Raw genomic sequence first — 27,092 nt, 5'->3', positions numbered from 1 at the left:
TCAGAATTGCAACACAAATCTAAGAAAAAGTCAGAATTGCGAGTTTGTATCATGCAATTCGTAATTGCAAAAAATTGCGAGATAAGTCGCAATTACCTATTTTTTTTTATTCAGTGCTGGACACTGGCTTCCATAGTTTGATGCTTTTGTCAAAAGGTTAAAATATTTAATTAAACCAATAATAAAAAAAAAAAAAAAAAAAAACAAGCTAGCCTTGTTGTGCTTTAAGACAAAGTGGCAGAAGACCAAAAACAATTACAGTACCAGGCATATCAATTTATAGGCCTAATAATGTGTTATCATATGAGATATAACAAGCAAAATGTCACTAACAGCCTTTTAAAGACAATAACCAGCTGTAAAAAAGAAAGAAAGAGACAAAATGAGATCTGTTCTTCGTCTAATGCACTGGTTGTAATTTTATTTTTACCTCATTCACTAAACAGGTCAATGGTGCAAGATTACCATACACAGAATTAAGATATATGCATTACACGTCTAGGCTATACAGCGAATGGATTATAATTATTACAAATACAGGAGACATATTTACATTTTAATCCAAGTTCCATACAACATGAAATATTTACAAAATAAGTATGAAAATGAAGCCAATCTGACAAATAATGTACAGTGTTAATGCCACGGCTGAACTGTTTTCTGTTGTTTCATCACAATGACAGGGAATGATGTTCATCTGATGGGGTGATACAGTAATGCCAGGGTTGCTTCAGAGGCAGCATGGGAAAAATGCATGAGTGAGCACAAAAAAAACAACGAGGTAAAGCAAAACGTTATATTTCTAAGAAAATATATTCCCTGATGTTAGAACTCAAAATGAACAGGCCTCATCATAACTCTGCCCTCATATCTAAATGTGAAAAAAGTGCCCTTGTAACATGGTCAGATTCCTCAAGAAATAAGAAGCACAGCAACATGTCAGTCCCTAATTAAGATATTCTTCTTCTTTCATCAGATCATTTTAAGTGAAACGCAAGGTACATTCAAAGTCCACTTCAAAGGGAAAAACACCACAACCTAAAACCATTTGGTTTGCATTTGAGAAAACAACAAAAACATTGTTCAAGCTTTATTTGTTCTGTCGTTAGTTGTATAAACACATGTGCAAAGAGCTGCAAACTAATATTTACATTGCAAAACAATAAATACAGTTAATGAAATTCATTATGAATATTACATTAGTCAACCAAGCCACTCAACAGAGATGGTAAAAAAAAAAAAAGCCAAAAACCTTTGCTCTGGCAAAAATTTGTAACATTGACTCACACTTGTCATGTAATTAGATAAACGCTAACCTTCGCTAACTCTGCCAGATCTGAATGTTTAAATTGAACATTTTCACTGATGCCGTAACAATCAAACAGCTCAGATGAGGCCTAAAGGCTGGTTGACCCAAGGACTTGACTTTCCGAGCCATTTTCATGTGTTTCCTGTGAAAATGCACTAAAGCGCTTCTATAAGAAAAAGTGCAGTCTGTGATGAGCAGCAAGAATATTGACTTCATAAGGATTGACAGTGATCAGTCTGACAGTGTGACAGTAATTCCTGCTGGTTGTCTGACCAGAGGTTGTCAACCAAATGGTTGAAACTGAATCACTGCTAACTTCAGTATTTGTGTCTTGACTGCATGTCTTCAAACACACAGAGCAAAGATTTCAAAACAAAACATAAAAAGCAGAACACTACCATCCCTTTTTTCTCACTGCAGATGCACACTGCACTGCAGTCAACTGCATAAATGGCCCAATTTCTACTGACAGTGATGAAACTGTTTTAGTGGTCAAACTTGGTCTGTTCAAATAAGTGAAGAAGAACAGCTGAATAAAAATGAGGAAAAGTGCCCTTCTTGCCTTCAGTTGTATAATGTAAAACACTGATCACATGTTAATAAAAATAAGTTAAGATAATAAGTAGAGATACATATGCAAGCCCGTTTCGGACACTGAATAAAAAATAAGAAAAATGGTTATTGCGACTTTAATCTCACAATTGACTTTTTTTCTTGCAGTTGCGACTTTACATCTCATAATTCGGAGAAATTGTGAGATTTAAACACAATTCTGAGAAATTAAGTCAGAATTGTGTAATATAAACTTGCAGTGGGGAGTTATACAGTCAGAAATGGCTACGTTATCTCACGACCAATTTGTACGCACTTTACGCGTTGTACGAATTGTCTAGACCCCAGTGACGGGTAGGTTTTAGAGGGGGATGGGGTAGGTCACTCGTATGAATTCGTATGAATTGGGGAACTCGTAAAATATGTACAATTTAGCAAAAATCGTAAGAATTCGTAACATTAGCCACCACATAAAATATTTATGAACTGCTGTGAGATCAGGTTGGAATTGCAAGAAATAAACTCACAATTCTAACTTTATTTTCACCGAATTGCGTGATATAAACTAAAATTATAAAGTCAATATTACCAGACGTAAACTTGTAATTCTGATACAAACTCATAACTCTGACTTTTTTCTAAAACTCATAATTCAGACTCGCAATTGTGAGTTTTTAAGTCTGAATTGTGAGATAAACTCGCAATTCTGAGAACATATCAGTCTTTTTCTTCCCCTTAAAACTGGACTTCACAACTCACAATTATGAGCTTATATCTCACAATTCTGAGAAAAAAAAGTCAGAATTGCAAGAAAAAGTCAGAATTGTGAGTTTTTATCTCTCAAGTCTGACTTTACTTCTCGCAATTCTAACTTTATAACTCGCTTTTGTGACTTTATATCATAAAATTCTGAAAAAAAGTCTGAATTGCAAGTCTGACTTTATTTCACGCAATTGTGAGTTTATATCATGCAATTCTGAGAAAAAAGAATTATACATTTATATCTCGCAATTCTGACTTTAGAACTCGCTATTGTGAGTTTGTATCTCACAGTTCTCGGAACTGTAAGATAAGTCGCAATAACATTTTTTATGTTTTATTCAGTGGCGGAAAGGGGCTTCCGTAGATGCAACATAAATGTTCAATAATATTAAAAAGTGATCTTGCTCATTCTCAAGGGGAATAAAGGCTTGGTTTAAAGATCCTGCTGAGAGCAAAAATAAACCACACAAATATTCAATCCTTCATTTCATAACGGTAACCAATTAAATCAGTATCTCACTCAAACGTTTGGTCTTTCAATCGATCTTTCTTGCTAAAACAGCCCTGAAAACGTTCTTTCGGTAATACAGTAACATGGACAGTAACCCATAATGCATCATGTCTCGTCATGAATAGCGTTAAGCACAGTAATCCTGAACGTTATGTACAAATGGATTCATTCGGTCAGTTGTTCTGTGTTAAGGTAATTCTTTTGCACCATTTTTTTTACCTAATCTACTGAGGAAATCATTTAAATCGAGCAGAATACTCCTGTAGGCTACCGAAAGAGATAACGTGAGAGATCATCACCATCATCGTTTTCTTTCCCTGGTATTATATGTCTTATGATTACATACTGTACTTTGCTAATGGTATGTTTTATGTCCTTGATATGTGGAATTAATGTCAAGCAAATACATCGCGACAGGCTGGGCGAATAAACGGCTGTATGTACATGGTCAACGTCCCAACGATCATGGCTCGCTTTGATTTAGCAAATCCATTAAGCCAATACTGCAGTAACATTCGGTTTAAGGGTCAATTTCTGTCTTGTTTAGAAAATGAATCATCTTCAAGTGCTTTGGTCCATTTAAAAATCTTTTTCAGCAACATCTGGAGCAAAGCCGTTTGTTTTTGTTTTATATATTTTCTTTTAGAGAAAGTTGATTTTGTGATGATTAAATACGTAATATTTTTTATTAGAATATATTTTTTCATTATTATTAATCTATTTTTTTTTTTTTACTCACTGGCTTAGGGGTTTTATAGCAAACCAACTTTCTCCTGAGCATACGATGTTCCTGGCAGACAACACTGTAAGGATGATGTTTACAGACGAGAGTAACTCAAGAGAAAGCAGAACCTGCTCTGAAGATTCGTGCACACACAAATAGACTATTACAACATGCTACTTGAAGGAGGTTCAGTTATGACAAAGAACAAAACTGAAGACAGAATAAATCCAATCAATAACACAATAGAGAGGGGAGGAGGAAGAGGAGGGAGGGAGGAAGGAGGGAGGTAGGGGACAGTTGGTGTTTAGGAACTTAAAGTTCATTTGCTGGAGAGGAGAACAGAGCCACAGGTCTACATACAAGAGAAACTGTCAAGAACCACAAAGATTTAGAAGTGTTAACACACTTGGTACGTTGTAAAGGTAGACAGAGAGAAATGAGCACTATCTCTGTGCGTGTGTGCACGCTTGTTTAGTTCTTCATCAGACTGGACCGTCTCCTCGCCAGCTTTGACCTGTAGGAAAACAACAGAAAGAGACAGATGAGCAGTCAGTATTTTGAGGAATATGACGCCGTTCTAGTGCCACGCTAAAAAATAAAAAAATCGAAAATTACAAGATTAAAGTCGTAATATTTCAAGAAAAGTCCAAATATTTAGAGAACAAAGTCAAATGTTTTGAGAATAAAGTCGAAATGTTTCAAGAATAAAGTCAGAATGTTTCAAGGATAAATTTTAAATGTTTGAGAATTAACTGGAAATGCTTCAAGAATAAAGTTGAAATGTTTTGAGAATTAAGTTGAAATGTTTCGAGAATAAAGTTGGAATGTTTCAAAAAATAAGTCAGAATTCAGAGAATAAAGTCAAAATTCCAAGAATAAAGCAAAAATGTTTCGAGAATAAAGTCAAAATTCCAAGAATAAAGATGAAATGTTTTGAGAATAAAGTCGGAATGTTTCAAGAATAAAGTCGAAATTCTGAGAATAAAGTCAAAATGTTTGGAGAATAAAGTCGAAATTCCAAGAATAAAGTTAAAATGTTTTGAGAATAAAGTCGAAATGTTTAGAGGATAAAGTCAAAATATTTTGAGAATAAAGTCAAAATTCCTAGAATAAAGCAAAAATGTTTCGAGAATAAAGTCGAAATTCCATGAATGAAGTTAAAATGTTTTGAAAATAAAGTTGAAATTCAAAGAATAAAATTTAAATGTTTCGAGAATAAAGTCAAAATTCCGAGAATAGAGTCAAAATGTTTTGAGAATAAAGTTGAAATTACGAGAACTGAAATGTAGCACTTAAAGTTACGATATTTCGAGAGTATAGCCTGCGCATGCAAATGGCCCGAATTGAAAGCACCAGGGAAGTTGCCAGGCCACCGGAATTTATTTGAACATATGTGTGATTATTAGCAAAAATCATACCATTTCTTATACTTCCAGGGACAGTATGCTTGGAAATAATATTTCTTGTCTTCATTTATATTCATTAGGTCTATCTGTAGTGCACCAACCACCCAATAATAGCAATAAGCCTTGTGCTTTTGGTACTTTTAATATAAAATAAAGTCTCAGCTTTCAAAATCTGTCAGTTTTATAGCGAAATACAAACTATGTGTCTTGCAATAATGTGTTTTTCACGCTCTTTAATGTGACGGGACAGATCGCTGTATTATCACAAAATATAAATTATAAATGTGTTTTTCCTCTTTATTTCGTTTATATTCATTTATATAATCATAAAGGAACATCAGAAGGTATTAAAAAAACAGTATAGCCTAATTTAATGAAACAAATGTCTCACTGTAATCGGAAAGATGATTGATTCACATGAATCTTAAACTTAGGCAAATACAGCGATCTGTCACGTCACATTAAAGACCGTGATGAACACATTATTGTAGGTTAATAGATGTATTGTTTGTATTTCGCTATAAAACTGAGATTTTGAAAGCTGAGACTTATCCCCCAGGAGTATCTCCCAATCCGGGCCATTTGCATGCGCAATAGGCTAGAATGTACTCTCACAGTATTATAACTTCAATCTTGTAATTGCTATTAATTTCGACTTTATTCTCAAAATATTTTGACTTTATTCTCGAAACATTATGACTTTATTGTTGAAATATTTCGACTTTATTCTCAAAATATTTAAACTTTATTCTTGAAACACTTTGACTTTATTCTCGTAATTTCAACTTTATTCTCAAAATGTTGACTTTATTATGACTTTAACCTCGTAATCTTAGATTTTTTAACGTGGCACTAATATGTAGTACTACCTTTCTGAGCCTTGAACGTGGTAGTTGAATTGCTGTCTATGGAGGGTTAGAAAGCTCTCGGATTTCATCAAAAATATCTTGATTTGTGTTGCGAAAATGAACGAAGGTCTTACGGGTTTGGTCTAGACTAGGTTAATTCTAGGAAATCATCCAAAAAAAAAAAAAAAAAAAGGTTTCTGGGGATGTACCTTATCGTTCCTGCTAGCAGTGGGTTAAAGGCGTACAGCCAGTCGTTCATGTCTTTGTCGTTGTTGGCCTGGAGGAGGATCCCTCTGTGCTTGGTGCACACGGCGAATGTATTAGGTGTCTGCAAGCCATCAAACAGCAATAATCAGGCATTCAGGTGACATATTACAGGGAAAACTGTTGATTTACACATAGCAGGTAAGGCTTTACCTTGAGCATGGCCTGCTGGTCTTCACTGTACTCCACCTGGGCAGTGGATAAATTCAGCACTCCCCTCTCGACTGGGTCCTTGTCATTGTTGTAGATGAACACGTATGGCCGACGAACCACCACAAAGTGCTTCACCCAGGAGTTGGAGCGGGGCTCCATGAAACTGAGGAATCCCTTCTTTGACACCACAGACCTGAGTGAACACAAGGAGGACACATCAGTCTAGCATGTTGCTGTATATCTCTGCCGCCCCATATGAGGAAACCTGCCACATGAAACAGCTTAACTGAATGATTTAAAGTGATAGTTCACCCAAAAATGAAAATTCAGTTATTAATTACTCACCCTCGTAGCTACAATAAATTACGGTTGAACCACTGATGTCACATGGACTATTTTAACGATGTACCCGGATTTCATCAAAAATATCTTAATTTGTGTGGTTTGAAGATGAATGAAGGTCTTCCAGGATTGGAACGACATGAGGGTGAGTAACTAATAACACAACTATGAATTATCCCTTTAAGTGTTCAAATTAATCCTGATTTTTGTGAGAATTAAATAAACAAGACTAAATTCTCACCCAGGTCTCATTTCCTCAATATCAGGCACAAGGTTGAGGAACTCGTGCTTTCCGGCACGGGCCAGGTAGGACGTTTCCAGGATGGGCACCATGGGGAAGTTCTCATAGTCTGAGCATGAGGGGCTGGTGGCACGAGAGTTAGCTTCAGGGGTCCTGGACAAGACAGATGATGTTTTTAGCATACTTAAATTTTAGAAGACTGTATTTCGTGTTTATTGTTTGTGCTTTTACATCTGAACTGTACCGAGAGTCTGACAGAGAAGGGCAGGTGGAGGAGGGTGTGAGGGTAGCACTACTGAAACTGGTGACGGATGGATCACGACCCATAGGAGAGATATCCGACAACTGAAAGAGACAGAAAAGAGTTTTTTTTTTATTTAAGATGAAATATTCCTGTTCATACAAAACTGTTTTTTATTGTTTAAGTTGAGGTTACCTTGCAGTCACTAATGCTGTTGCACATCTGGTTGTATTCACTGTTGAAGGTGTGTGTCAGGAGACGGAGGCACTGCAAAGAATTAACAGACATAAACACACATATTTTATGTCATACAAAATAAACCAGAAATATCTAATATCTCATATTTGACTTTAAATGGAACACAGTATTTAAAGGGATAGTTCAGCCAAAAATGAAAATTCTGTCATTAATAACTCATGTTGTTCCAAACCTGTAAGACCTTCATTCATATTCAGAACGCAGATTAAGGTATTTTTGATTAAATTCGAGAGCTTTCAGAGAATTTCATCAAAAATATCTTCATTTGCATTCCGAAGATGAATGAAGGTCTCACAGAATGAACGTGATTTGTAGTGTTGTGGACGCGCATCCCAGAGCTAGTGCTACAGAAGATTTTGTGCTTAAAAAGTATACAAATTTATATTTTTCAAAAAAATGACCGATCGATTTGGTAGATAAGACCCTTCTTCCTCGGCTGGGATCATTTAAAGCCCTTTGAAGCTGCATTTAAACTGCATTTTGGAAGTTCAAAATCAGGGCACCAATGAAGTCCATTATATGGAGAAAAATCCTGAAGCCCTTTCCTCAAAAACCATAATTTCTTTACGACTGAAGACAGAAAGACATGAACATCTTGGATGACAAGGGGGTGAGTAAATTATTTCTAAATTGTTGTTCTGGAAGTGGAGTTCTCCTTTAATGCCAAAATTCTAATTTTTGTGTGAACTATGCCCTTAAGAAACTGATTTAAAAAAAAAAAGTTCAAGTTTGTTGTCCTTATATGGTGTCTTACCTTAGTGGCCAGCTCCTTCTCACGGTCTACCAAGCTCTCAATGTCTGTGGAGTCATAACCACTGCTCTCACTGGGCGTGATGGCGCTCTCAAAGGTGGTGGAGGAGATCTGGGAGGAGATGCTGGTGGAGGTGCTAAGGGTGCCGCTGCTCAGACTGGGAGACAAAGAGCCGCTCAGCGATTTAGGAGGAGCCGTCTCACCCAGTTTCTCACGGAGCAGCAGCAGGTGACGTGTCTTCTCCACCTGACAAGGATAGAAATAGACATTAGGGTTTGGAGATCAGACAAACAAAGGCAGTGCTCAATCGTGATCTTCTCTTTGCCGTCCTCACCTCATGCAACTGCTCGAGTTTCTCCAGCTCCCACTGGTGCTCCAGGATCAGACTGTCTCCTCTGGGTCTCCAGCCTGCTAGGTTCTCCTCTCCACGCACATACGCCACAGATGTATCCAGAACCTTCCGTCTCCGTCGCTGCATACCTGAAAATGAAAGATAGAGTTGATTTAATATAGCAGGCCTATATACCAATATGCAAAATTGTTAACATGACAGAATAAACTGGAAAATCATCCATTTTAAAAGATGTCAATTTCAGATAAATGTTCTTCTGAATTTTCTATTCATCGAAGAAACAAGAAAAAATTCTACTCAGCTGTTTATAATAATAATAATAAATGTTTTTTTAGAAGCAAATCAGAATATTAGAATGATTTCTGAAGGATCATGTGACTGGAGTAACGATGCTAAAAAATCAGCTTTGAAATCACATGAATGAATTACATTTTAAAATATATTCAAGTAGAAAACTGTTTCTTTAAATAGTAAAATTCTACATTTTACTGTTTTTCGGTAAAAACTGAACATGGTTAGTATTTTCAGGATTGTCTTACCTGGGCTTCCTGTGTCAGCAATTTTGCATAAGCTTAGCTCATAGATTCCAGTCACTTTATTACTGTAATAAAAACATCAGAAAACAGTGTTAGCAAAGTTTCTTTACTTACACTTTTAAATGAAAAGAAAATTCCTGGAGAGGTCTCACATTTTGAGACCACTGATGCATAAGATGTCCATTAAATTTTCTTTGATCAATATCACAATTCCAGAAACTATTTCTTTTTACCAATCAGGTGTTTTGGAGTAGCCACTGCCGAACAGGTTCCTCAGTGAGCGTGGAGGCGAGATCTTAGCATCTCTAGAGTAGAAGACCATGCAGATGTCCTTGGTAATAATGGCAGGCTGGATGCAGTGATCAAGCTGCAGGGGAGTAGTTAGCACATGTCAATACTATATATTGTAAAAGCACTTTCTAAAGAACTACTCTTTTAGACAGAGTCAAGGTTGACCTCCAAATAGGCTGACAGGGTCATGTAAATCTTCTCTCCGTAGGGAGTGACGCGGTTCAGTAGGAGAGAGTTGTGCAGGGAGCTGTCCCAGACGGCCTCGAACCGGTAGAACGTCCTGAACAAGGATAAACACACATTAGATTTTAGGCTTTAGAAACAATATGAAATCTTGTAAGGATGTTTTAGTTATCTACTGGTGCTGAAGTGATTAATTGCGCTGTACACTATTATTTGAGCACGTGTTTAGAGTGTGGATGTGCTTAAAGACAACATGAAATGACATTCACAACCCGTTTTACTTTGTAACAAGACATTTCTGAGAGAAACAATATACAATGAGAGGAAGAATTGACTGGATCATGAAAAGTTACATAACTGTTCAAAGAGTTTGGGGTCAGTTACCCTTGTTTTTTTTGTTACACAAACTGATACTTTTATATGTAAGCCAGTTTCCGGGACTGAATAAAAAACAAAAAAAGGTAATGACGACTTTTTATCTCACAATTCTGACTTTTTTCTCACGATTGAGAGTTTACATTTCGTAATTGTGACTTTTTTTCTCAGAATTGCAAATTTATATCTCACAATTGCATGATAAAAAAATTCTCAGAGTTTTGAGTTTATCTTTTTCTCCCTTAAAATTGGACTTTATAATTCACGATTGCGAGTTCATATTTTGCAATTCTGACTTTATTTCTTGCAATTTTGAGTTCATATCACACAAGTCAGAATTGAGAGTTTTTATCTCGCAATTCTGACTTAATAACTCGTAATTGTGAGTTTATATCAATTATGAGAAAAAACAGAAACAACTGCAAGTTTTTATCTCAAAATTCTGACTAGTTTTAATTATGGAATTCTGAAAAAAGTCATATTTGTGAGTTTTTATCTTGAAATTCTGACTTTAATTCTGGCAATTGTGAATTTAAATTACATAATTCTGAAAAAAAGTCAGAATTGTGAGTTTTTGCAATTTATAACTCTCAACTGTGAGTTTATATCACAATTCTGAGAAAAAAAACCCACCAGAATTGTGAGATAAAAAGTTGCAATAACCTTTTTTTATTTTTTATTTAGTGGCGGAAGCAGGCTTCCATACTTTTATTCAGCAAAGATGCATTAAAATAATCATGTGTGCCACTAAGGCCTTTGATATATAAAAACATATATTTTAAATCAATGGTGATCTTTTGAACCTTCTGTTCATCAAAGGATCTTGGGAAAATCTATAATGTTTCCTCAAAAATATTAAGCAGCTGTTTTCAACATTGGAAATAAGAAATGTTTCTTGCAAATCAGCATATTAGAATGATTTCTGAAGGATCATGTGACACTGAAGACTGGAGTAATGATGCTGAAAATTCAGCTTTGCATCACAGGAATAAATTACATGTTTAAATATATTACAATAGAAAACTGTGATTTTAAATTGTAAAAATATTTCACAATATCTTTTACAAAAAAATGTTCCAGAACCCAAACTTTTAAACAGTACCGTACCTGAAAGACTATTAAACTTAACACATTTAATTTTTACCTTAAGTTAAGTAAATAGGTTCAAATTTGATTTCATGCTGACTTTAAACCACACATGGCACAGCATCAATCTACCACAGTTATGCTGCCTACAAACTTTCAGCTAACAGATGGTGCTAATGGACAGGCAATCTCCTTTAACACTGTGAAAAACAAGAGGTGTAATGCCAGCCGTATCACGCGGCGTTGGGAGATCTCTGCCTAAATAGTTTGTTGATGTGTCACATTGTGATGAACACAACACGAGTGTTGACAGGTGCTACAGTTCATTATTAGTGATCTGACATGAGCTTGAAGCAGACTGTGAGGAAGCCGTGTGCGTGCGTGTGACTCAGGACTACAGTGCAGTGATGACTATAAGCAAAGGCGCACGATTTATATGAACAGACATTGAGACAGAGAGAAACAGAGAAAGAGATTGGTGCAGGTGACTCATCCTCAAAGGTCCATGTATCTCTTTCTCCACTCACTCACCTCTCTCTCTTGTTCTCAATTCACTGTTTAAATGGCACATAGATGCACAAAGGCTTGCCTGCGTCTGTATCTAGACTCATCAATTCAGATTTCAGCTGCTAACAAGCCAAATTTAGTTATATAGTGAATGCAGAGTAAAATCAAATATAACGTCAGACCCACAGTCATACACTGAGTGTTTTTTTTTGGTTGGTGGTTGGTGGAAAGAGCTCATCTACTTAATAGTTGTAAGGTGAGGTAATAAATGCTATATTATATGTATATATATATATATATATATATATATATATATATATATATATATATATATATATATATATATATTTATAAACATTTTATAACAATTTTTGCATTTTTATTTACTTTTATTTTTTTAATTTTGCAAATTTAATGGGGCATTTTATCTTGAGAAGGGCACAATTTATGTTAATCTACATGCACATGAAAGCAAATATTATGTTAAATACCAATATGACATACTAAACGTGAAAAGAAAAAAAAAAAGTAAGTTACATGTTGGGTTAAGTTCATGTGGGGTATAAATCACGTAATATTAAAATTGGGTAAAATGCCTAATTTTAATATTTCAGAATTTTAAATTGGTCAGGGCCAATCAAAATAAAATCTTTACTTTGCATGTAAATTTTAGCAAACGTCTTTTGATTATTAGAAAAAAAAATATTTTGCAAATTCACCATAAATACTTCACCTTAACTAATACTATCATGTAGAATGAATTCAGAGAGAAGCAGAAAAATACTGACACAGATGCATAATTTTGCTACTGTTACACCTACAGATCACAAATGTCCCATAAAGCACTTTAATGGTAAAAATGCTTTATGGTTGGTTCTGATACCTAGCAATATCGCTATCAATAGAAAGGCTGAGCAAAACCAAGAGTCCGACCGCAGCAGGAATAGGACGAGAACAAAAAAAGAGAGACAAAACAAGCAGAAACAGTCAAGCAACAGAAATACTTATAAATCAAAAGACAAAAAGCAGCATTCAGATTAAACAGGCAAAGGAAATAAATTAAAATAAAGCAAACTGGCATCATTAAAAGAAGACAACAAGCATATTTTTATAATAAATACAGCTTTATGGGACACATAGGTTGCATATTGATTAAGTTGCTGTTTCCCATTTGATCCACTAGATGGCTCTCTTGCTCCCTGCAGGATTTTTTTCCCTCTCACTGAGGCAACAGTGACTCATGTTTAACATGCTCTCCTGAATTCTAAGCAGTTAGGCAGATGCATTTGCAGACTTGTTATGCTGTTTAGAAACTGCAGACAGACTGAACTTAGTTGATTTAACAGGTTGTCAAATGTGGAGAGCGAACACAACTTACCTGCTGGAGTTGTGAGAAGATTTCAAGTTTTTAGCCGAGATGATGTTGAGAGACAGAACTGCGTCTGCAGCTGAATCATCCACTTCTGGCTTATTCCTGATTCGACCTACAACAAACACAAAAATCGATGTGAGATTGCTGTAGCTTTTATAATACACAGTTGGTTATTTTAGCCCCTGGCTTTTGATTGGTCAATACAGCAATCCAGCTGGGCTAACAGCAATCTTTTCTTCTATTTAAGATTTTAGGACAAAATTAATACTGACCAACCACCAGCTCTCTGACGTCCTTCCAATGCAGCTCACTGCCCTTCTCGTGGATCAGAGTGACTGTTATTCTACGCTGGATGCCCTGAAAACACAAGCAACACAGGTTACTAAAAGCAATCTCAATCTGAATCATTTATACGTCCTTGGCTAAGGACAGTAAATATGATCTTAAGATAAACTACAGATTTACAGACTGCAAGTGGAGAGAGAATTTAATATTAATAGAACGGAGAGACAGAACAACATGATGTACAAGTACTATGAAAATTTAATGCTTTGGTAACAGAATTTGCTATTCAATTATGAGCACTATAATGCTGTACAATATTTTATGCATTTACAGTTTTTTATATCAAATTGTGCTGGTCTATTGTGTTTGTAGTTTTTGTATGTTTCAAGTATATTATATTCATAGGTACAGCATATTTTTGAATACACTACAAGTCAAAACTTTTTGAACAGTACGTTTTTTTATTTATTTGTTCCAAAGTATAGCAAAAACACTTCATTTTTAAAATATTTTTACTATTTAAAAATAACAGTTTCTATTTGAATATACTTTAAAATGTAATTTATTCCAATGATTTCAAAGCTGAATTTTTAGCATCATTACTCCAGTCACGTCATCCTTCAGAAATCATTCTAATATTTTGATTTGCTGCTCAAAAAACATTTATTATTATTATTGTTGAAAACAGCTGAGCAGAAACTTTTTTTTTAGGTTGCTTTGATGAACAGAACATTCAGAAGAACAGCATTTATCTGAAATAAAAATCTTTTGTAACATTATGAATGTCTTTATCACCAATTTAAAGCATCCTTGCTAAATAAAAATATTAATTTCTATCATTTCTATATTTATATATCTAAATATCTAAACATCTAAATATATATATATATATATATATATATATATATATATATATATATATATATACACACACACACACTGACTCCAAGCTTTTGAATGGTAAATAATGTTACAAAAGCTTTTTATTTCACATAAATGCTGATCTTTGGATCTTTCTATTTACCAACGAATCCTGAAAAAAATTTACTGTTTAACTGTTTTAAATATTGATAATAATAATAATAATAATAATAATAATAATAAGTGTTTCTTTTTTTTCTTTTGTGATTATCTTTTTAATTCACTTCCACAGGATATATACATTTGTGTTGTTATACATCAAAATTAAAACTATTTACAGTTGCCAAAGCCTTGAAAAATAAATAATAATACTAATAAATGCAAAATAAATAGAATGCAATGCAATTTGTGGCACTGTTAAGACCCATTTAAATTATGCATTAAACCTGAGGAAAAACAGGTGGTTTCAAAAGTGCGACAATAACTTTGTTCCAAACATCCAAAGTTGAACTTCGTGCTTTATGAATGACAGCCAGTGATCTTTCTATAAGAACAATATCTCTGAAGTAATTATACCATTCTTTTATTGATGGGGATCCAGAAGAAAACCAAGAATGAATTATGGTCTTTTTTGCAGCAGTTAAACCTGCAAATATAATTTTCTTTGAAGCCAAATTAGTACCAGTAGTAAGTGATGAGTCATCATTAAATAAAAATAAAGTAAGCCGTTTAGGAATTGGGAACTCTAATATACCTTCAAGAAAAACTGCCACTTAAGACCAAAGGTTAGAGACATCTGGGCAGTCCCAGAAGATATGCAAGTAAGTGCCAACCGTATTCAAATCATAATAATAAGCGTTTCTTGAACAGAAGATAGTAAAAATATTTCACAATATTACTGGTTTTGCTGTACTTTGGATCAAATAAATACAGGCTCATTTTAAGAGCAAATATTTATATTCCTATTAGTTAAAGCATAAATAGAAAGAATAAATACCTGGTGCAAAAGGTAAGTGCCATGACAGGGAAGACCTCCTGTGTGATCTACTACTGCTGGGATATAACTAAAATACACAACACAAAATTTAAAAAATCACAAACATATTTATATGAAATACTTAAACAACATATTATGAATATACGTAATTAAGTTTTTAAATAAAAGTGTAATTTCTCTTTAAAGAAACCCTGGGCACTGAGACTTGTTTGGCTTAATATAACATAAATGGTGTTTCTTACTGAAATACATAGTAGAAAACCCATGAAAGATTTACGTTATTTAAAAAAAAATCCACATTTTATGCATATTTTGGACTACGGATGATGTCAAATGGTTCCATTCTGTGAGCTACTGCCGCTACCTGTTGCTAATTTTACTGCAACTTAAAAAAAATAATAAAATACTGATACAGTGCTACATTGTGTGACTGTAATTTTCAAGGGCAACAAGAAAAGCTTTCCTACTGATAAGAAGAGGCGAAACTAATGGGAAGATGCCTGTGGACGAATAAAACTTCTTAAAGACCTGCGTCTTTGTTCTCTCCACTTCAGCCTTGATGCCTTTGAGGCTTTTAGTAGACCACAGCTACTGAAAGAGCTTACAAACGGCAGACACAAGAAATGCTATTTTACCAATTTACGTCATCGAAGTAATGGCATCCCCCCATAGCCCAAAATATGTATACAACGATGTGGATTTTTTAAATAACGTAAATCTTTAATGGGTTTTCTACTACATATTTCAGTAAAAGACATAATTTACGTTATATTAAGCCATGCAAGTCTTAATACCCGGGGTTCCCTTTAAATGTTGCTTATTTACTGAGACAGAGTAAAAGCATTTGAACCAACATTTTTTGGCTTGCATGTAGATATGGTTCACTTACTCTCCAGTGGGCTCCAGTTCACTGATCTCGAACCAGGCCAGCAGGTCATACTTGCTCACACACTGACCCAGGTTAGACTTGGTGATGGTGTTAAGTTTGGTGGCTGGCACTGCAAGGAAAGTAGAATATTAACAGGGCAGGAATATGATGCACCATATGGCTGATGTATTTAAAATAAGCCTAATTTCTTTACTAAAAAGGCCAGGTTCTATTATTAACCATGAAAATCACTGAATGTGACTAATAAACAATATGAACAATATTAGCACAATGAGTCATGTAATGTGAGAAAACACAAAGCATCAGCTTAAAGAACAGTCACTGTGTAGGCTTTGGAAAATTGGCCACAAGAAATTCTACACTACATGGGGAAAATCAATACAGCCTGATTTGCTCCTAAAACTGCAGCTGAGGGGCGGCACTCCATTTCCTGAAGCCGTCTGCTGTATTTCTACAGTATGATGAGGTGGGAGACAATAGCGCTGGGGGAAGCTGCTGGAAACCTTATGCTCAGAGACGACAGAAAAACACTTGTGCAACTCGCGTCATTTGTGGAAAAAAAAGCTTCTTGAGGGAAGCTAGAGACAACATATGGAAAACACCTAACATGATTTAATTAGCAGTACAGTTTCACGGTAACACAAAAGGAAACACCAAGCAGCTGTCGTTGCAGTCTAGATCAACCAGGAAGGGAGAATAAAAGAGAGAGTGACACTTAAAAAAAAAAAACACAGCAGCTCAAGGAAAAGCCTTTATAGCTGATCTTCAGGATTAGGAATATCTACATTTAAAAGAACGTCTACTGGGATTCTGTCATAGGGTTGGGATTAGGGGTGACACTTGAGTCACAGTACATTTAAGCACAGCTCAGAGCCAATCACTATCCATCTAAACTACTCTGGGCCTTTGAGGCTCTGTACCAACCGTCGTGTTTGGGCACTCTGAGAACGGGGCTGTTGGGTACTGGGAGGAAGGGGAAGTGGGATAGCTCATCTGCCCCTTCCTCCAGACTGGCGACGGCCGTTGAGGCCAGTGCATTGGCGTGCTCTGAGAGCGTGTCCAACACCTGGCCGTGCACGTACCCGCTCATCAGGTACCTGATCAACTCGATCTTACGTGTATGGTCTGAGCGGATGACATCAGGTGGGAGAGGTGAGGAGAATGAGGATTGAAATGAAAGAGACAAAGATGGAGTTAAATGTATGCGAGAAATGGAAAAGATGAAGTTGCCTCTATTTGGATGCTTAAAAATGTATGAATGTCTTTGCATTATAACAGAATGTTTTGCATTTTGAAAATAAAATATAAAAATATGGACTACCATTCAACTATTTAAAGATAGAAAGATTTTAATACCATTAAATATATTTTATTATATTTGAAAATGGATTTGAACTGGTCAAAAGTGACAGTAAATACTTTTATATTGTTACACTACCAGTCAAAAGTTTTTGAACAGTAAGATTTTTAATGTTTTTTAAAGAATTATCTTCTGCTTACCAAGCCTGCATTTATTTAATCCAAAAGTACAGCAAAAACAATAACATTTTGAAATATTTGTACTATTTAAAATAACTGTTTTGTATTTGAATACATTTTAAAATCTGATATATTCCTGTGATATCAAAGCCAAATTTTTAACATCATTACTCCCGTTACATGATCCCTCAGGAATCATTCTAATATTCTAATTTGCTGCTCAAAAAAAAACCCCATGTATTTCTGTTGAAAACAGCTGAGCAGAATTTTTTCGGGTTTCTTTTATGAAAAGAAAATTCAGAATAACAGCATTTATCTAAAATAGGAATCTTTTTTAACATTTATGTCCAAAAAAATAAAAAAATGAAAATTATACTGACTCCACGCTTTTGAATTGTATAGTGTATAATGTTACAAAAGCTTTTTATTTCAAATAAATGCTGACACTTTCTGGTTGTCAAATGCCATTTGGACTGATATTTTATCATCTTAAGTTATAAAATTCATAAATTTTTAGGTGATTTAAGTGGTCAAAATTTTTTGGGCCACTGTATAAGTAACAGTTATTATTATTATTATTATTTTATTTTTATTTTTTATTTTTTAATTCCTGAGTGGGACTTTGAGACTCAAAGCACTTTTAACACAGCTCTTTGAATGTGATTCTAAACGTCAGGTGTTAAAAGTGTTTTTTTTACACTTTGCATCTCCAATCTATAACTCACAAAGAGCTCTACAGCTTTTCCAATTATCTCCAACTGAGCTGTAGCACCTCAAGATTCATATCGCGATATAAAAGACTGACAGCTCGGGGTGAAGATCAATACGCCGTCAGGATTGATGACACTTCAAGGCTATACAGCCTGTGTTTTATTTTTGGTCGCGAAGGGAGATTCGTTCCCTATCAAAAAATACAACAGTCTGGACAGGAACGGCTGACAGCTGCGTCTTTCAAACTGACTTGTTGCCTAAATAAGATCCAGAGCCCTTTTGAGAGGAGATAACCGTATCGAACCAAAGAGTTACAGATTACAGCATTGTGAACTGCGAGGTAGTTCCTTGTTTAATGAATCATGTAATGAATTACACTAATAATTACAAGGGAGATAGGGGAGCATACGAGCTCCGGGCGAGGATTATTCAAGGAATCTGCTTTATTGTTACTTGTGCAAATTTAAGCCCCTTCAAAGCTGACTTAATGAATATGTGACGTTCTTTATGAAGACAAATGGAGATGTCATTTTGGGGTTATATAGTAGTTACCATCATACCTGGTTTAGACAAAGGCATAGGTGGGGGGTAGTACTTTCTGGAAGGCTGAGAAGGGCTACAAGAGAAGAAGAACATTAAATCAGACGTGTAAAATAAATAAATAAGTAAATAAATAACACCAGCAACTGTAATAACAATGATGATTTAAGCTGATTTAATCAATCCACCAAGGCCATAACCACATATGTTAGGATTATGGGAATATTTATTACCTGCTTATATTCATGTTATATTGTTATTACTATAAAATACTTATGTTTTAGTTATTTACTTTGTAATAATTCATTGTAATCTTCTAAGTTAAATACAAATCAAACTCAATCAGCATGTCGTTGATAAAGGGAATATTGACCTGAAGCAATATATAAGATATAAGATATATATTTATATATAATATAATAATAATATATATAGATATATATAGAAGTTCTGTCAGCACATTTATTGATTTTTTACATACATTTTATTACATACTTTATATTATTTTTATTTTATTCTATATTATTTTATTTTTCATATAATGTTTTATATGTTTTATTTTAAAAAACAGAAGTATAATACAGTGTTGTTGCTGTTAACTACAACTAAATTTATTAATTGCTAATCAAATTGGTAATCAAAATGAAGCTGAAATTAAATTACTAAAAATCACTCAAAACTGAAAGAAAATATATTACTAAAAATAGAAATAAAAATAAAAAAGCAAATAAAATTACTGAAACAAACTCACAGTAAAATGAAAACTGAAAACAAAAATTAAAGCTAATTCAAAATTTTAATAAACACCATAATAGCTCATAAATAATCTTGACACAGTACTGTGACATACCATAAAAAACATTACAGCACTGTAAAAACTATAAAAACTAAAAAAAATGTCATGTTTGGCTATTTGAAAATGTTATATCATCAGCCACTGAGAAATACAATTGACACATTTGTGGTTATGGCCTTGAAATGCACTCAAAATATTGAATAATTTCATGATAAACATATGATAATAATTATCAAATATGTAATGCTGGATGATAAGTTGTTACCTGACCACTTCCTGTCCATGAATGTGCAGTGGGTGCTGTTGGTAATGGCCAAACACTTCAAACACAATTGGCTTGGTCTTTATGTACTCAATAAAGGACTCTGTCACTTCCACTGAGATCTAGATGCAAAAACCAGATAAATAAGCTTACAACACATTTATATTTGAATATAAATGTGTAATAATAAGCCATAATTTTGAATGCACAGCTAGCCTGATGAAATACTTTAATGAGAATTCCCTATTAACAACTCTGGATGGGTTCTGCCACCCTTATGTACAATTTCCTCTTTAAAAGCTTGTTTCTCTCGCTGCTTTCAACACTTACATTTGTACGTGGTAAAAGCCCAGCGGGGAACCTTTGCCTGTGTTCTTCAGGGGCTCTGTGCTGAACGCCTCATCGTGACGATGAAGGAAACTGTTGGCAGGATGAGACAGGATTACTGAGAGAAGCGTGACTGTGCGATTGCGTGATTTATGTGGAGGTGTGTGAGTGTGTGTGTGTGCGCTCTGTCTGAATAAAGACCAATGAGACAGGAAAGAAGGGTTGCCATAGAGACAGGCTGACTCACTTGAATTGGCAGAAGATGTCTGCGTACTCGGGCGGGACACCGCTCGCCTGCAGAACGGTGACGCGGAAAGTGAAAATACTGCCCACTTCCAGATGCTCTGCCAAACCGTCACCCAGTTTTGTGTCCACGTTGCCAAGCTTCAAGTCTTTTAGACACAAAACACATGTACAAATATGCATAATATTCGATATTTTTTAATGTAAATGGATCTGTAAACAACTGTTGTGCAATTGTTGATGTTATTGTTGATGCAAGTTGATTTTCTTTGCATTTCTTTACACTATTTTAAATAGTTACACAATTAGAGGGTGTTTGTGAAATAATTATACTGCAAAAAAAGCAAGCAAACTGGACCAGGCTGGTAGTTTTTTCATATTCTTTGACGCTTTTATAACAGTGTCTGTAAGTTTGTTTCCATGGACTTCTTTTATTGACCTGTTAAAGCCTGCTAGAAGAATCCGTTTTGTCCCAAAGCTTTCGGGTCACTGAAGCAGTGTAAATCAAATGCGACATGGCAAAACACAACAGCATCGACTGGATGTGTAAGCATTTCTTTTCACTCAGACTGAACTGTTTTGTTCAGAGCTCAGAGGCTGGCAGCTGGTCTGTGCATCTACACTCACCCATGTCATTTATTCTGTTCATCTCTTCTGAAGGAGTGATGACCTCTGAACTCTGACCTTGACCTTCCACAATACGCAGCTCTTCCAAGGAGAGGCCAGAGCGGGTCATGACCACGGAGGAGAAATCACTCTGGATGGTGTAAAAGAGAGGAAGAAAAAGGAAAGGAAATAAATAAATGCACCTACCACAAAATGTCCCTCCAGTTTGACCACCAAACTAGAACAAATGTTATACATGGAAGTCCATTTCCGCCACTGAATATAAAATAAAATAAAATAAAATAAAGGCTTTTTATCTTATTTTTTGCGACTATTTATCTCAAAAATATTCACAATTCTGACTTTTTTTCCCTTGGTATTGTGTGATATAAACACAATTGCAACAAATTAATTCAGAATTGTGAGATAAAAACAATTTTTTCCCCAGAACTGCGTGATATAAACTCACAAATGCAAGATTTAATCTCACAATTCTGACTTTTTTTCCTAAGAATTGCGTGATATAAACTAACAATTGTGAGTTATAAAGTCAGAATTGCGAGATATAAACTCACAATTCATTTTTTTCTCAGAATCGCACGATATAAACTCACAATTGCGAGATAAACTCACAATTCTGACCTTTTTTTTAAAAAACTGCGTAATATATTCTCGCAATTGCGAGTTATTAAGTCAGAATTGCATGATAAACTAACAATTGCATAATATAAACTCACAATTCGGACTTTTTTTTCCTTAAAACTGCATGATATAAACTCACAATTGCGAGTTACAGCCAGATACATAAAGAATTTTTCCTCAGAATTGCGTGATATAAACTCGCAACAGCAACAAATAAATTCAGAATTGTGAGATTAATATAACTCACAATTACAAGTTATAAAGTCAGAACTGTGAGACATAAACTCACAATTCTTTTTTTCTCAGAATTGTAACATAAACTCACAACTGCAAGATATAAACTCAGAATTCTGATTTTTTTCCTTCAGTATTGCTTGATATAAACTCACAATTGCGAGTTACAAAGTCAGAACTATCAAACATAAACTCACAGTTTGGACTTTTTCCTCAGAAATGCATGATATTAACTGACAACTGCAAAAAATAAAGTCCGAACTTTGAGATAAAAACTCACAATTCTGACTTTTTACTCACAAATGTGAGTTTACATCTCCCAATTCAGACTTTTTTTCTTGCAGTTTTGACTTTTTTTCCTCAGAAACACGTGACATAAGCTTACAAATGTGAGTAATAAAGTCAGAACTTCTGACTTTTTTTCTCAGAATTGCAATTTCATTACTCTTTATTTCTCAAAATTTGTCTTGCAATTTTGACTTTGTAACTTGCAATTGTAAGTTTATATCACAATTTAGACTTTTTTTTAGAATTGCGAGTTTATATCTCAGACAAAAAAGTCAGAATTGTGAGATAAAAAGTTGCAATTACCTTTATTTTTTTTCAGTGGCGGAAAAGGGCTTTGTAATTAGATTAAATTACATTTTAAAATACTTTAATATATGCTGTCATTGGTATATGGTCACATGCAGATAAACAAATGGAGTATTTATTTTTATATACATTTCTGCCATTCTTTTTTTCATATTTCATTTATATTTACATTCACATATTTTTCTTACATTTTGCCTTGTACACATCTACTCATGTTAAAACAACAGGAAAACTCAAAAAAAATCTCAAAGGGTTGTACCTTTTTAAAATACTCATTGTCAAAGGAAATCTTAGCAGTGCCTGACTGACGCACACCAGATCCATAATCAGGAGCCTCTTCGTCAGCTACAAAAACACAAACACCAAAGAATAAGGACATAAATTCCAAACATCAATTTGAAACCAACTTAAAAGACTGAATGTTTATAAAGCACATCAAGTTGATATCAACTGGCGCTTAATTAAATCTAAGCCGAGTCTTAATTAATTCATTAATATAGAGCAGTGCTCACCAGCGATTGCTTGGACCCCCACTCGCAGGAATCCTCGCACTTCTCCTTTCTCTGTTACTATAGCGACACGGTGCACCAGAGGCACAGGGTACAGCAGGTTACTCAGGTACACGAAAGCTCTGGAGGAAAAAGAACAACAATTATAGTACCGCCTCAAGAGCTGTCGCCGCCTGACTATCTCACATACACACACACACACACACACGTTCACAACATGTACCAAGAACCATATGTATTAGTATGGAGGGTACAGGAGATACACTGCCGAGCAGTGTTACACACAGTGACTTCCTTTCAGGGCCTTGGGTTCATCTCCATTACCCTGATTAACACCATCAGAGAATAATGGATATGCGGTGTCAGACACATTCACTAAGAGCTGACGCAAACAAAACACAGCACTAAATAACAACAAAAAATGAATCCTTCAACCTTGAAATTGAATGCCAAAGAAAAAGAAGGGCAACCAAATAACTCATACACAACAAAAAATATGTATTGGTTTGTTCCAAGAAAGACTGTATTAGAATATTTTATATTTTCAGAGGCTAGGGGGCACACATAGTCTGAATTTCACAAGCTGTTTGCAGTCAAAGAGCTCCTCCTCCCCCCGTAGGCAGCCTCAAGGCCAAGATGGAGGAGAGCTATCAGTGTAGCGCATCAGTGAAGTCACGATGACGCAGGTCCATCTACGCCTCTGCATCGATCCAGACTATGTTGCCTCTCTCCTCCTCTATCCTTCTCTCTTGTACAGCTGACTGATAAATAGCAGCTCTTACTGAAGTACAACGAATGAAAACTCATATTAAAGGAACAAGTACAGACAAAATTATACAAAGAAATGAAACAAATGGACACAATTTAACATTTTAATATACAAGCACAATAAATGAATAAGTTAATAAAAATAAATAAATTAGGGCTGTAAATCAAAGTTAATGTGTTAACGGATGGGATTAATAAAACATTGTTACAATGTTAGCTTTTAAAGCTCTTAGATTTAAATTTTATTTTTGCCTGACTTCTGAAAACTGATCTGAACATTCCTTGTGTTCAACAGTGTTTTATACACACAGCATTTGTTTCTCAGTCACAGGAGAAAGACGTTTTTTACGGATAATTTATTTATAAATCCAGACGGATGTTTAACAAAAGTCATTTGCATTCTAGTATGGTGAAATTTAATTACCATCGACGCTAAGTGCAATATCACCCTTAAGTGAAACATCGTCATTCATAAAAATGTTAATGTGAACCCCAGCAGAGAACAAATGCAGCAGGCCGGTGGCTAAAAGTCTGTACATGTAAGATTTAGTTCATAAAGTGCTGGGAACATGGTTTTATTATTGAATTATATTATTACTACTACATCTGTGTTACTTTGTCTGCATTTGCAATGCATTCTGACCAGTTTTCTTACCTAGAAAGCAGCTATCACTAACAATTATTTTGAGCGACTTGTCGATTATTCTGATGATTAATCGAGTAATCAGAATGAATTTTTGTGATAATAAAAATAGGCCTAAGCAAACAATAGTGAAAAATCTAGTATTGAAAATCAAGATTTTTATGTTGTTTATTTGTCTATGTGGTGTTTTTAATATGTTTTAGACAAACCATGTCCCAGTTCATTAATCAACACCATTGCTGAGTATTTTCTCCTTAAAACTGCAATTTCCCAAAGGCTGTCCCAGAAATGCGGTTTGAAACAGTCCTTTTTTGCTACGTCACAAAATAAGCAACCAATCACGTCAAAGGACAGATTCCTATTATTAGCATGCAAAATATACCAATAGGATTTTCAGCACAAAACCAAACATTAAATAGGGTATTTAATAAAGCATATAGAGCATTAAATAGAGCACAACCGCTAGATGCTAACCGCCAACTTGAAAAATATCCCGCGGCAACAGTGTAAAAGTAGCCCGGGGTCAGACGCACCTCTCCCGCATTGCCGTCTGCACGTCATTCGCATATGCTCGCGGGCGCGCACTGGATTCACAAACTAGGCTGCATTCGAGCCTTCAAGGCACCGCATCGTCAAGTAAGTAACTTTAACAAATGTTACAGTATCTACTGTAGTTGTCCGCTAGTAAAAACATAGTTTTATCAGTCATTTTCCGTATTTCGCCATCACATCGCGTTTACTACAGATTAGTTAATGGATCACGGGGCTCTGGCTGGTGCTACTGCGTGGGGGCGTGGCTAATTTTGCATATTCATAGATCGGCGTATAGTAAATGAGGCAAGGGGGGTAGAGTTACATTCAAGCTGTTTTAAGGCATGAGAAAACTATTTTCACAAGAAAAAATATTTTAATGTAATTTTGATGATCAAACATCAGTTTTAAGGGATAAAATTTTTGCCTACGGGGGACTTTAAAATTACAATAATAGAGACAATAATAATAATTTAAAATAAAGTATCAAAAGAAAGTAATCTTATGGGTTTACCGAATCAAATTTAAAATACATAACATTATAAACAACATAACTAATATGCATTATCTATTATAATAAATAACTGCAGAGGGCGCCAACGGCCTGACGATTGTTTTTAAACTTTACAGCGCCATCAAATCGCTGTTTAATATCGACCAAACAACATTTAATTAAAATGTCCACTTAATCTTTAAAATTCGGCCATTTCTTTACAACAGAAATGCTGCCGTTTCTTGAATACGTGGCCATCAAAATGTAAACTTAGAGTAAGGGTTTGAGCTTTTATTTTGAAATCGCGATGAACAGGAAAGATACTGGTATATTCTCCTGTGTTTGCGTAGGTTTATAAAGGATTTACTTCACAAATCTGATGAAATGGCGCACGTTGCGTTCGCAAATTAACATTATAAAAACACAAACTCACAATAATATGCAGAAATGGCGTTCGAGACGCTCCAAACGTGTAAAAAAACAGTTGTGAACGGAGCTGCTCTGACACGCATGTACGTAACCTACACACATGTAAACAAAGCGCATATTAAACCTAAGGCATATATATATGGCATATTAAACCTATGGCATTTAATCATAACGTTTTCACAATAGTATTAGGCTTTATGTGCAGCCTTGGAAACGGCCTAATAATGCGTTTTATGAATTCTCGGCTGTGAAAAGCGCCACTTCCGGTAATTTGGCGATTAATCGACACAGGCAAAGAGAGCCATAACTATAACACATTGTAATCGATTGACAGCCCGATTAAAATAAATACAATGGATGAACACAAACACAAATGTGTACTGATGTTTAGAGTACTAATGTTAAACCAGACAGATGGAGGTTAAATGTAGGCTTTGGAGAACTTTAGGAGATATCTGGTATAGCCCTGTGAGCTGTCTCTCAGATCAGATCAGATCTCACATGACTAGAACATGAATTCAGTTTATTTCATTTTCACTGTATCTAAATCTTTTGATCTTTAACAGCTGCACACTGAGCCACACAAGTGTCTCCATTTTTCTTTGTCATTCATTCCTCTCTTATTCCAGCACTCATTTTTCGAGTTTCCCCCGAGCAGTGGCCACCACCAACCTGCCCACCAGGATGAACCATGGCGAACGGTCATAGAAGGGGTCCTGGCCGTCGCTGAAGATGTCAGAGCCTTCCTCGGTCCCAGCATCTGAGCTGGTGTCGTCCACGAAAGCCTCGTCATCCATGAAGTCCTCCATCTCGCTCTGCCGTTCGTCGGCCAACTCTGTGATCTCAGAATCGGTGGTGGAGAAGGTGGGCGAGGGAGTGCGGTCGGCCAGACGCTCGTTCACACAGCCGTGAAAAATAGGTGAGCTAAAAAAAAGGTGCGTGGGTAGGATGCAGGCACAAGCAAGAGTTCACAGGATTATTTAAATGACCCAGATTTAAGGGCCTCGACTTTAGACATACAGTAGAAAACAGGTACATCAATATATAACTGCTATTTTTTAACTGTCAATGCATTTACAGAAACTGTTCTTATCATGATTGTGGGAATAAAACATAAAAAAAAAAAAAAAAGAAAAATCACAAAAATGTGCACAGAACAAAAAGCAATCTACATTTAAAATGAATGTTT

At 35.1% G+C, this 27,092-nt stretch overlaps 1 protein-coding gene across 1 annotated transcript in view; it reads right to left on the bottom strand.

The window, feature by feature from the left end:
* Positions 1 to 392: 392 nt before the first annotated feature.
* kif1b (kinesin family member 1B) overlaps positions 393 to 27,092 on the bottom strand; it is a 91,302-nt gene continuing 64,602 nt past the window's right edge. The window contains 23 exon segments of the mRNA XM_051096076.1: positions 393 to 4,372; positions 6,322 to 6,440; positions 6,530 to 6,722; positions 7,113 to 7,265; positions 7,357 to 7,457; positions 7,549 to 7,620; positions 8,366 to 8,608; positions 8,697 to 8,842; positions 9,254 to 9,315; positions 9,484 to 9,617; positions 9,707 to 9,821; positions 13,071 to 13,176; positions 13,337 to 13,421; positions 15,208 to 15,274; positions 16,097 to 16,205; positions 18,847 to 18,902; positions 19,888 to 20,006; positions 20,211 to 20,304; positions 20,459 to 20,603; positions 21,082 to 21,211; positions 22,790 to 22,875; positions 23,043 to 23,161; positions 26,576 to 26,827. Coding sequence (XP_050952033.1) covers positions 4,330 to 4,372; positions 6,322 to 6,440; positions 6,530 to 6,722; positions 7,113 to 7,265; positions 7,357 to 7,457; positions 7,549 to 7,620; positions 8,366 to 8,608; positions 8,697 to 8,842; positions 9,254 to 9,315; positions 9,484 to 9,617; positions 9,707 to 9,821; positions 13,071 to 13,176; positions 13,337 to 13,421; positions 15,208 to 15,274; positions 16,097 to 16,205; positions 18,847 to 18,902; positions 19,888 to 20,006; positions 20,211 to 20,304; positions 20,459 to 20,603; positions 21,082 to 21,211; positions 22,790 to 22,875; positions 23,043 to 23,161; positions 26,576 to 26,827 — 2,749 coding nt within the window. The 3' untranslated portion in view covers positions 393 to 4,329.

Source organism: Labeo rohita, chromosome 23 (assembly GCF_022985175.1).
Source record: "Labeo rohita strain BAU-BD-2019 chromosome 23, IGBB_LRoh.1.0, whole genome shotgun sequence".
In the NCBI taxonomy this organism is placed as follows: domain Eukaryota; kingdom Metazoa; phylum Chordata; class Actinopteri; order Cypriniformes; family Cyprinidae; genus Labeo; species Labeo rohita.
This window is presented reverse-complemented; position numbering and strand designations above follow the sequence as displayed.